The sequence below is a fragment of the Symphodus melops genome, assembly GCF_947650265.1.
Source record: "Symphodus melops genome assembly, chromosome: 2".
NCBI classification, from domain to species: Eukaryota; Metazoa; Chordata; class Actinopteri; order Labriformes; family Labridae; genus Symphodus; species Symphodus melops.
Genome location: NC_136692.1, coordinates 26,611,572 through 26,624,032, shown reverse-complemented (window position 1 = coordinate 26,624,032; position 12,461 = coordinate 26,611,572). Strand labels below are relative to the sequence as shown.

General features: G+C 43.5%; 1 protein-coding gene and 1 long non-coding RNA gene across 5 annotated transcripts; one reads left to right on the top strand and one right to left on the bottom strand.

Annotated features, from left to right (window-relative positions):
* Nucleotides 1–256: 256 nt before the first annotated feature.
* On the bottom strand, nucleotides 257–10,749 carry zfyve27 (zinc finger, FYVE domain containing 27). Of its 4 annotated transcripts, XM_079336789.1 has the most exons (14): nucleotides 10,370–10,749; nucleotides 8,515–8,752; nucleotides 8,328–8,398; nucleotides 8,051–8,237; nucleotides 6,883–6,978; nucleotides 6,639–6,751; nucleotides 6,352–6,470; nucleotides 5,433–5,504; nucleotides 4,837–4,857; nucleotides 4,679–4,699; nucleotides 2,747–2,888; nucleotides 2,548–2,594; nucleotides 2,333–2,414; nucleotides 257–1,971 (listed from the first exon to the last, which is right to left on the bottom strand). In XM_079336789.1, exons 2-14 carry the CDS (start codon nucleotides 8,748–8,750, stop codon nucleotides 1,901–1,903), a joined length of 1,278 nt encoding a protein of 425 aa, XP_079192915.1. In that variant the 5' UTR covers nucleotides 8,751–8,752; nucleotides 10,370–10,749; the 3' UTR covers nucleotides 257–1,900. The 4 variants fall into 4 exon arrangements, with proteins under 4 accessions (XP_079192915.1, XP_079192916.1, XP_079192917.1 ...); XM_079336790.1 differs by lacking the exon at nucleotides 4,837–4,857; XM_079336791.1 differs by lacking the exons at nucleotides 4,679–4,699; nucleotides 4,837–4,857.
* On the top strand, nucleotides 6,987–7,624 carry LOC306819112. Its single transcript, XR_013778488.1, has 2 exons — nucleotides 6,987–7,408; nucleotides 7,459–7,624. It is a non-coding gene; the product is annotated as an uncharacterized lncRNA (long non-coding RNA).
* Nucleotides 10,750–12,461: the final 1,712 nt, after the last annotated feature.

Sequence of the window (12,461 nt, the reverse complement as noted above, 5' to 3'; positions counted from 1 at the left end):
TGAAGATAACAACAATGAGCCTCTGCTTTTGAGGCTGTGGCACCTACATCTGAGAGCCTTGACCTCTGTGAACACTCTTAGAAAGGAGCTAAAGACATGTCATGTTTTATCTGTCTGCGTTTGATTTGATCTGTTTGTAATATCTCTGTTCAATTCTTTATTGTGAAGCACTTTGTGACGTCTGTTCTTGAAAGGTGCTCTGTAAACTCCACCAGCAGACGTTTTGATAAAAGTCAAAAAGAAACACTGGCAGCTGTTTTGCTCAAAGGTTCTCAAACCATCACAGAGTTTATTTCATAATTGCATTTTCCATCCGTAAAACAAGGGCAATATATACAGAATTGGGTGATTTTTTTTTTGGGATTTTTTTTTGCACTTGCTAGAATTTAAATTAAATATATTAGATATAGGAGAACATTTTATAGTTATAGCTTATGATTACAATAAAAGCAAAGCAAACAGTTACAATCATCAGTGTCTGAAACAGGATTAAAACAACAACTTTACCAAGGTCCACATTTTGGATCACAATGCCTCAACAGGAATTCCTCCCGCTCGGAGGAGTGTGAGGCTCTGACGACAAACTGAGCTGATCACTCGGCCTGTTCTTAGCAACTTTATTCCAGTTGGGTCGACGTGGATCAAGGAGGAGGACAAGCGCAGACTCCAGGGACGTCCTGCAATTTGTTTTTGTTTTACTGTTTGCAATTTCACTCCAAAAAAAAATAAAGAATATCTCTTCACGAGAACAATTACCCGAAATAAAGAAGCACACGTTTGATCAGAATGATTTTGACCAAAGTGGTCCATTAGAAAATGTGTTGTTCACGGCACTTCAGAACCCCATCACGGGCAACTCATCCAAGTAACATGATTCACTGTGGTCTATTCGCTTACTGCCATACAGTCATTATTGCTTGTCTAACACATCACATCTGATCCCTTTATGTCTGGTGAGAACACCAGGTGAAAAAACACAAAGTCAAGTAGGTGAGCTTTCTAAAAACTCCTCTGTGCTCTTGAACATGACGCTCTGAGAAAATGCCCCTACATTTACCGACTTGAGATGTGATGAACAACATGACCATCTTGGTTGTGGAGACAGAAGACATAGGGTAAAACCTGAAGCTAAGTGACAGTGACAACAATGGTGACAAACAGAACTAATCTTTGAAGAGCAGCAGGTATCATTTTCTAGGTCGACAGTGAACAAAGTGGCGAAAGTTTGGACAAGTGTGACGGACAGGCCTGCACCAACTCTGCTCATCAGAAAACGACAAATTCAAATCTTCTTGTGGTTGTCCATCTTTTTTTTTTTATCACAACAAGCCTAAATTCAAACTGACAAATGGAAAGTCCTTTCAGCATTACAGCACAGTTCATCTGCTACACACGGCTGAAAATATCAACCATCAAGTGAGATCAGCTTTGTCTCATAGAAAAGCATGAAAAAGCAGAACCACTGACAGCCTGCAACATGATTTGTATCAGCTGACACCATCAACTCAAGCTGACCTCCAACCTGCGAGCTTTGCACTTCCCTCTGCAAAAGGAAAAAGGTCCAGTGATGTAGGAGCTCTGTAGAAAGTCGCGTCGAGTCACTAGGTCCAGTTCTTCATTTAAAAAGATGAACGAGGAAATATTTAACATGTTACGGTAGAAGTCTGACAGGACACACATACAAAGCTCCTAGGAGGGTGCAATGGGTAAAGGCAAGGTGGTAGGTGTGGGTGGTAGGTGTGGGTGGGTGGGGGCGTCGGAGTTCAACTTAAGAGGTATTTTGACAGGAAGTTTAAGTGCCTAAGCTTAAAAAAGAACCAAGGCATGAGAGGGCTTCAGTGACTTGGAGTAGGCTTCAGGAGGGGGGGGGGGGATCCCCTCCAGCTGGAGACATACCAGCTCATTGTAACTTGATGAGAGAGGAATTACAGGCAGCACAAACAAACACGGTCTCTCTCTGGGCCTCTGGAGCTGAAGAACAAACAAACAATGAGGGAGTTAGATTGTGAATCAAAGTTAAAGTAAGGATGCACTCACACTCGGCACGTCCCCCCCTCTGAGTTGATTTTTATCTGCCTCGAGATCAATCTTTACATCCCGACTGAGCACTGTTACCTCTTGTACATAAGGCGGTAATACAACACATGAAAGGCTTCACGTGATCAGTTTACAAGACAGGCGGACTGAAATAAAAAAAGAATCAAAAGGTGGACGCCCAGTCAAGTCGAACACGTGTCGGGAACGGGACGGATTGGCCGATGTGAGCGCACCCTAAGAGCAGCAGAGTTATGACATCACAGTGACTGTCGTAATCAGGTTCCTCCTGGTTTACCTGTCGCTCCCATGCAAGACCTCAGCACCTTGAAGGAGCAGCATCGAGAGCAGAAGCTGTTGCCACAGTTACTGCAGCTCCTCTAAAAGACACACACACGCACACGCACACACACACACGGCAGTGAGCTAACACTGAGACAACATTTAATACAATGATGATGTAACGCCTAAATATATCAGTTATCAGTTCTTGTCACAACTTTTTAGTCTCACCCTTTTCTTCAGCACGGAGAAGACGGCATTACAGTTTGAACAGTTGCCTTTGGAGAAAACGACAGAGAGAGAGAGAGAGAGAGAGAGAGAGAGAGAGAGAGAGATAGCTTTATATGAAATGCTCAAACACGAGGCTTACTCAGAGAGATTCTGTTTTTAGAGCTCTCGTTGAGGAGAGGATGAGTCAGAGCACACCGACCTGTGCTGGTGGTGGGGTAGCGTTTACGCAGCTTCTCGGTCAGTTTGGACACCTTGGCACGTATCGGCTCGTTGCGGCTCAAGAGACCATTTTCAGAGATGGTGTCATACTCGGGTGCACCGAGAGGCCCTTCATCATCCTCCTGAGAGAGAGAGAGACAGAGAGAGAGAGAGAGAGACAAAACTCCTGTGAGGTAAAGTGTAACATGAGTAGAAGAAAACACAGCCAAGAACCAGAGCCAAGCCCAGCAGGGGAGCTGAACCGGGTCAAATCATTGTGATGATTTCAGCCAGTTGGACAAATAGACTTTTGGCACATTTATTCAGCATGATACGAAACAGATAGAAACACACAAAAAACATGCAGCTGAACCTCCTTTAATAGTTGGGACGTTGTGAAAAATCTGATTCTAAACAGAATAAGATGACAAATATGTGAAACCCATAATTATAATGAAATAGGGGGTTTTATAATAATGAAACCCCATATTTTATGAAAAATCGCACAAAGACCACACTGAAAAATGAATTTGTTTCTGTTAAATAAATATGAAGTAAATAAAAAGTCCCACGTGAAGTTGGGACAGGCTCATGTGAAACTGGTTTTCTGTGAAATGTCTTCATGTAGAGTTTGTCTGTTCAACAGTTTTCATAATGCTCCAAACATGTTGACAGGCTGACAGGTCAGATCGTTCTCCAGGCTCTTTAGCAGAGTCACCCTGTTGCACCACATCCAGAGTGCACTTTAGCGTCGTCTTAAGCTCCGTCTTCCCTGACAAACAAAGTCGTCTATTTGGCAGCATTTGTTGCTCCTGAACTCGTTTTTATAGTTCAGCATACAGAGATCTCTTCAGCTGAATCTCTTAATGATATCATGACCTGTAGATGAGGAGAGTCCTGACAGAACTGAACATTAAAGACGGGCTGAAAGTGTTGCACAGTCAACCACTCATGTCCTTCACTGAGGCTACAAGCATTCACGCTCTTTTTTTAAGTTCTGCAGTATGCGGAGGAAGGAGCCAAAAGGTGGGAGGACTACACAGTCACGCTCAGACTTCTTGGTTACTGGCGCCCCCACATCACTTTTTAAACCAGACTCCTGTGGGACTCCACATGTGAATGTGGCTCAAACCAGATTAGAAATGATCCCCATGCATGTGACCTGCGCCGTTCACACCGTCATGAAAAATGGGTGCCGCGTGTGACATGTTTCTGCTCGTTCTTGAGCATTTCAGGAGCATGAGCAGTTTGCAGGCCACATTTAAACAAACCGACCACAGATCAAGCATTAAGACGTGCAGTCTGAAGCCCTCCCAATCTTTACTGCAGAAAAAGCGTTTGATAAAAGTCTAATAAGGGCCTTCGATGTTTTTAAAATCATCACGTTAATAAACTTTTTAGGAAAGGTTTTATCTAACAAACATAACGACACTGAAGCCTCGACGGAGCTGAGAAATAAACTCTTTCCACCATCACAACCATGTAGCCTTTAAAACGACATCATGGCTCTTTATCTCCATATATTTACAGCTTCCAAGTTATCAGACGAGTTCAAAGGTCTATTTTTCCAGTCAGACAAAAAGGAACATTATTATAAGATGGAGGACCAAAGAGTGAGAAGACAACGATGGAAAGAAAACATATTTCCCTTCTGGTGTGAGAAACCCACCCACCCTCAACAAACAGCGAGCAGGAGGACTTGTTCCTGCTCGCTGAGGTGACGCTGAGACGTTCGAGTGCAAAGGTCATTCAGCAGCACATGCTGTACGTGTCATGGGTGGGAATGTTTGCAAAGTGCCTTTTGTCCATGAAGAAGGACAAGCAGACGACGCCTCATGAACAATGCCGGTGATGCGGACCACACGTGAAGAAGCACCCTGTGTGATGGGCGTGACATGAAGGATGGAAGGATGCATGGATGAAATCCACTTACCACTAAGACCAGAGGGGTTTCCTAAGCAGGAGGCAGAACAACACACGAGAACAGAATGACACAGTGTGAGAGCCCAACCAAGAAGGACACTACGAGATGTACAGGTTATAACACGTGAGGTCATCATTGATGGGGGGGGGGGGGGGGGGGGCACTCACCTGCAGGGACAATGCATGCTCCTGAGTTCAGAAGGCAGCAGAGACAAAGAGAAGGTGACATATCATAAAAAAAGGCTTTAAGAAACAAGTTTCAGAAATACAAAGCAGACTTTCTTCCTGCCAGTTTTTTTTGTTTTTTTTTAACCCTTTGCTGTTGCAGCACACGTAAGCCGTTTTCACACATGCACTCCTGAAAACTTCTGAGCTGGAGACTTGACCTGAAGAGGAGGAGGAGGAGGGGCCTCAGGACGCAGGACGTGACTTAAAACCCCGACGTGATAACGGCAGACGAAGCAACGCTGTCCGACACCATAAGGACAGTTCTGACATTATATCAGTGCTACTGTATCAACGAACGTGTGCTCAAGGATTTACTCATCAGCAGAAAAGACTAAAGGGCAGCTTGATTGCATGCAGTCAATATTTACGTGATATAAACAGCAAACGTCATCCCGCCCTCCATGCACACAGCGCACTAACCACGAGACTACCAGCGTGACAGATGGTCTCAGCCTCCTCTGTCTTTGTTATTTCATCATCCATTAAAGAACATCACCGACATTCAACCCCAGAACCAAAGTTAGAGGAGTATTTACCTCAATAGCATCTTTAAATTCATCATCAGGCTCCGCCTCCTCAGCTTCCTCCACACTGCCAGGAGACAGGTCCTGTTATATCACACACACACACACACACACACACACGCACACACACACACACACGCACACACACGCACACACGCACACACACGCACACACACACACACGCACACACGCACACACACGCACACACACACACACACACACACACGCACACACACACACCTTTGTTTGCTCTGGCACAAAGAAGCTTAATGTTCACTTCAGTCTTATAGAGTTGCATGCAGGCAGCTTCTCTGAACTCAGTGACTCCGTGAGTGTAGGCGAGTCACATGACATGGTTACCTGAAAGAAGACCTCTGGAGGACAGCTTGAGGTTTTGATGGAGTAGAAACATTTGATGTATTATTACTGCCTGAGGGAAATTCTCACATACAGACATGCTTCTCACACACGCAGGACAGAAATACACACTCGTGCACAAACAGGACCTGTGGACGTGCACTCATGGAAAGATGGCACCTCGGCAGAAATCGCTAAGTGACCTGGCACCTCTCCAGCTACCAGACCAATTTCAATATTATGGTATGGATTGGGACTTGAACCCCTGACCCTCCGGTTCCAAACCCAAGTCCCTACAAACTGACCTCCTCCACTAAAGGATGATCAAACATCTTCTTTAACCTTCATCGCCTTCAGGATTTTTACTTTGCAGGTACCTTCGGATTCTCCAGAGGCTTCTGGGAAATTTAAATCACATCAATGTGATTCCATCCACGCCAGAGTGAGCTCCACACTTGGTGTCCACCATGGACTTGCCGTGTGATGACTGGATCAATCCATTCAGAGCAAGGCCGAAACTAATGCAATGCATTCAGCCATGGCTGTTTGATACACACACGTTCCTTCCTCTCACCTCCAGACTTGTTGGTGTGGGCGTTCTGTCCAGTAGGTTGCACAGTTCCTGGTCTTCTGCCGTCCCCTCTAAGGCCTCAGTCTGTCCCATGTGGGCGAGTTTCCGAAGGTCCAACAAAACTGGAGGCACAGGAGAAAACACACAATTCTGCTTTATGACTTTATATAGTGTATACGTGTGTGTGTGTGTGTGTGTGTGTGTGTGTGTGTGTGTGTGTGTGTGTGTGTGTGTGTGTGTGTGCGTGTGCGGTTTTTAATCTGTGCTCCACTGGGACGGGATGGACGAACCTCTGCAGAAGTCTCTGTTCCACAGGAAGATGGCGCTGTTGAGCCCTGCGAGTAGCCAGCCCACAGGAGCAGTGTACAGCAGACACACTAAGATTAACACCCCGCCATAAAACCTGAAGGGAGGTAAAACAAGAGCTTGCTGTTGTGCATCCATCCTAATATAGTATTCATGAAATCAATAACGTGGCTGTTATGTGCCGAGTAGTCTACTCGGTGACATATTGTGTGTTGTGTGGGAGCAGACCTTGATGACTTGGTGTGATTATCCCAGTACAGGACCTTGTAAACGGCCTCTGCTGACAGACAGGCGGATGACAGCATGTCGTCCAAGTGCTTCAACCTGACGAGGAGAAGGAAGCACCAACAGTGTAAGAACAAAGACACACATGAACAAACTGTGTGTACAAACATCACACGTTCCAATGACGACTGGGTACAAAGCACAGAAAGGAACTGAACTACTGTACATCTTATGTTCCAGTTTCAAGTTAGACTCACTCATAGTTCACTAAATAGTGATTATATGATGTTATGTTTTTTCTAATGGTAATTTACAAAGACCATAAGCACATTTAAATTGCATCCTCTGGAGTCGGTGAGCACAGGCGCAGCTGGAGGGCGACATGTTGATGATGGTTCATTTTTAAACCTCTTTAGAGAATTCAGTGATCCGGGGGAAGATCTGAACACACCTCGAGGACACACAATGTTTCGTGTTCTGGTGAGAAACGCTGCCGATCTCTCGTTGACTGCTCACAAATGTTAAAGAGGTGACTTGGGATGAAAACAGCAAAGTTCTATCCACACACAAATAGAGCAGGTTAAAGCTGAAACAATCACTCCTGTAATGATAAAGTCAGTAAGCTACTGGCAGCTATTTGTTTCATCAATTAATCCATTTTGAAATTTAAATTACAAGCTAAAATATGTAACGCTCATTGAAAGTAATCATTTTCATGAGGATATTTTGGGTTTATGTCCTCGTTTTAGGCCGTTTGGACGACTGAGCCCACGACAATAAACATCAGGACATCACTTTGGATTTCAGGATAGTGTATAAGATCCTATTTAATTGTTCACATGAAGCTTCTCGCTGACATTCTTTGTTTTGTTTTGTTTTTTTCATGTGAACCTCTCCCTGTCAAACCGACACACCCCTCCTCCGACACTCCCAGAGAGTCCGGCGATCACGTTTAGACGTTCTACTTTTAAAACAAGACCAGCCACTACAGAACATAAAGAACCCAGGGTTCATTTGGTTTCCTTCATCCTCTGTCATTATCAGGATGCTCCACACGCTGCCAGAATTATCTAATCATATTCCATGAAGAAACATATTAACGGATAATGATGGAGTAAAACTGAGCAGGTTTTGAGCCGTATCACCCTGCAGCACACACGCCCGCTCTTACAGGTCTTTGACTTCCAGCATGGCCTCCTGTTTGGTGAGGTGCACGGTCTGCAGGTCTCGCCGCTGCACTGCGTGAAAACGTTTCTTCTGGAGCTCAGCTTCTGAGGCTCTGCCCCCACACCTGTCCTGCAGGAAACCCAGGGCGGCAGGCACCGAGAGAGCCAACACGCCCAGCGTGAACCAACCCACTGAGAGAAGAGAGGCAGACACAGCATCCGGTTAATAAATGATTCAAGGAACCCCCCCCCCCCCCAAACCGGAGCTGAGCTTCATGTTACCTTCAGTAACAGTGCAGAAGAAGACGTTGAGGAACACACAGGCCAGCAGAGAGCACACAGGCATCTTCCATCTAAAGGGAAGAAGAAAAGAAGACAGTATTAAATACTCTATATACATGTAGCCTTTCTATTCATAGACAAAACAAAGATATGAGACGATGCTTAAACGAGCCACACACAAACACACCCGAGCAGGAAGCGCATCAGCTCCACGGCATCTGTGACCGGTTCTAAAAACAGGGCCATTCTCTTATAGGACACAACCATGTTGAAGAGATCAAAGTGTTGTGTGCAGCGCGGGCTCCCCAGCTCAGAGGCATCTGGAGACCCGGGGGTCTCTTTGGATAATCGGTGCACCAGCTCGGCTCCTTCCCCTGCACCCTGTGACGGGTCCTGGGACGCTCCGGTGGTTTGCATGGTCATTCCTGGACAGACGGAAGAGAAAGGAAACAGACTGGATTCAAAGGGTGAGAAGGAAAATGGTCCCTGACATAATGATGAAACACACCTTAAGAGAAACACCTGAGAGACCCTGTCACTGACACCACACTCTGTGTCCATGCCACACTGTTTGAGTGAGTTTCATTTTCAGCATCATCAACATACATGATATAAATCCTTATTGACCAACAATGACATTCACATAAGCACGCACACTTTTGAACTATCAGACGCAGCCCTGGTTCCACGAGGCGTGATGCCTTTAAACCATTTGACAATTAAGATTAAGCCCAAGCTGTCCTTTAGCTACTCTGGGATCACTTAGTTTCATTACTGTTCCGTCTGCTAAAGCACCGCGGAGGAGAAGAAAAGAAGGAGGGACATTTGTTCCACTGACATCCTGAGATTAGCAGAAGCACTTTGGCAATTTAGAGAAAAAAGGAGATTCAAGAGTACAAAGTGTTACAAACACAGGCACTGTGCAAGACACCCAAAACAAGTACGGTTGTGTTTTAACATGTATGCAAAAGTCAGGTGAAGTCACGCAGTAAAGGCTGATCCCCTCTTCACACACAACATCGAAACTTTAAAGTCAACTGTTTTATTATTTCAAACCTGTGGGTCATTTATATATTTATTTATAACTTGACAATGAAAAAATAAACTCTAAAAATAGATTTTCATATAATATGACATGATAGCTGAATAGATGGAGGGGGGGTGGGATTCAATAAGTTTGACTTCTTCCCACTCCTTTGCGGACATGTAACTTATAACAGCTTGTTATCCACATTTATTTATTTCTGAATTATACTTTCCACTGTTTGTAATTATCATTTATTTTCTATCCAATTGTTTGTATGTTCAGCTTTGTCTTATGTTACATGTTCAGAATAAATAAACAAAACAAAATCGAATTTTAAAAGTTGCTTGTTGGAGTCTGTGCTGCTTGTGATGCTGCACACACACACACACACACACACACACACACACACACACACACACACACACACACACACGTCAAAAGTGACATGTCACACCTTCAGTATATTCTGCCTCACCCAACACAAGCACGACACTTTTCAAACCTCGAAGCAGATAGTTCAGTTGAACAGAGAGGTGTTGATTTTGGTTTCCTTGTGTTGGGGATGGTTGTTATTTTTAAAGGGGAGCAGTATAGCATGTTTAGTAGGTGGAGGTGCAGAGGTATGATCTCTGTCAGTGGGCTGCATTATATTTAAACATTGTAATATCATTTAAAGGTCACCATACTAGCACCAAACACGTCTCAAAAGAGCTACTTTGGTTTGTAGTTTTGCACAAATCAAAACATTTATTCCTCCGCGTGTATTTTAACCTGATCAGTGTTCAACACAAGTACTCCTAACTCATATTCACACTACACTTCATCACTGACCATCCTCATTTGCATAATCTTATCAAATTATACTCTGAACAACTTTAACCAGCAGCATCTCTTAAAAATCAGTGTTTCCAGAGCCTTGGCCTGCAGGAAACTTGATCTGCAAACTAAAGGACACAGGAGCTACATCATGTTTTAGCCCAGCAATCACTGTCTTCCGGGTATGAGAGAGACTCACCCGGGATGTCTGAACCACTACAGCCGACTTGTGAAGCAGCAGAAGCAGCAAAGGGGAGCTCAACTAGCAGTACTCGTCGGCTTCATCCGCCTGGAGGAAGGAAGCTCCTCCAAAGCCAGCCGGCCTGTTCCACATGACAGCAGCCTGCCCGCCTGCGTGTGAAGGACGAGGCTGTCTGAGGAGAAACCACGACGGAAACAAAGCAGCTAATTTAGTTTGAGGAAGGGATGTTGTCCCTGTTAGCTTCGTTGGCTCCGTGATACTCCTAGTTCGTCCACTTCCTCCTTTAATCCAGGCCGCATAGTCGATAACAGAAAAAAGGATGGCACCTCACTCAGTCGATCACAGAGTCAAATGATTTCTCAGCAGCAGAGTACTATCAACATCATCGACTGTGTGAAACACTGAGACAATGTGAGACAATGTGAAACACTGAAACAATGTGAAACACTGAAACAATGTGAAACACTGAAACAATGTGAAACACAGTCTATGCGTGAAACACTGAAACACTGTGAAACAATGTGAAACACTGTGAAACACTGAGACAATGTGAGACACTGAAACACTGTGAGACAATGTGAGACACTGAAACAATGTGAAACAGTGAGACAATGTGAGACACTGAAACACTGTGAGACAATGTGAGACACTGAAACAATGTGAAACAGTGAGACAATGTGAAACACTGAAACACCGTGAAACACTGAAACAATGTGAAACACTGAGACAATGTGAACCACTGAAACAATGTGAAACCCTGAAACACTGTGAAACAGTGAGACAATGTGAAACACTGAAACAATGTGAAACACAGTGAAACACTGAGACAATGTGAAACACTGAAACACCGTGAAACACTGAAACAATGTGAAACACTGAAACAATGTGAAACACTGAAACACCGTGAAACACTGAAACAATGTGAAACACTGAAACAATGTGAAACACTGAAACATGTGAAACACTGAAACAATGTGAAACACTGAAACATGTGAAACACTGAAACAATGTGAAACACTGAAACAATGTGAAACACTGAAACATGTGAAACACTGTGAAACAATGTGAAACACTGAAACAATGTGAAACACTGAAACATGTGAAACACTGAAACAATGTGAAACACTGAAACAATGTGAAACACTGAAACATGTGAAACACTGAAACAATGTGAAACACTGAAACATGTGAAACACTGTGAAACAATGTGAAACACTGAAACAATGTGAAACACTGAAACATGTGAAACACTGAAACAATGTGAAACACTGAAACAATGTGAAACACTGAAACATGTGAAACACTGAAACAATGTGAAACACTGAAACATGTGAAACACTGAAACAATGTGAAACACTGAAACAATGTGAAACACTGAAACATGTGAAACACTGTGAAACAATGTGAAACACTGAAACAATGTGAAACACTGAAACATGTGAAACACTGAAACAATGTGAAACACTGAAACAATGTGAAACACTGAAACATGTGAAACACTGAAACAATGTGAAACACTGAAACATGTGAAACACTGAAACAATGTGAAACACTGAAACAATGTGAAACACTGAAACATGTGAAACACTGTGAAACAATGTGAAACACTGAAACAATGTGAAACACTGAAACAATGTGAAACACTGAAACATGTGAAACACTGAAACAATGTGAAACACTGAAACATGTGAAACACTGAAACAATGTGAAACACTGAAACAATGTGAAACACTGAAACATGTGAAACACTGTGAAACAATGTGAAACACTGAAACAATGTGAAACACTGAAACAATGTGAAACACTGTGAGACAATGTGAAACAATGTGAAACACTGTGAGACAATGTGAAACACTGAAACAATGTGAAACTGTGAAACAGGAGACTGATGTGCACCTAAAGCATGTCGAAAGCTTCTGTCAGTGTTTAGTGGGGATTAAAGTGATTAAATCAGACAATGTAAACCAGGATGTGACTTCAATTCAACACACGCACACGCACATTATTATTATTATTGATTGTTTCATTTCGAACACGTGAAGACATTAACAAAATGATCTTTTTATTACCTTTTTTTATGCTCAGGGGA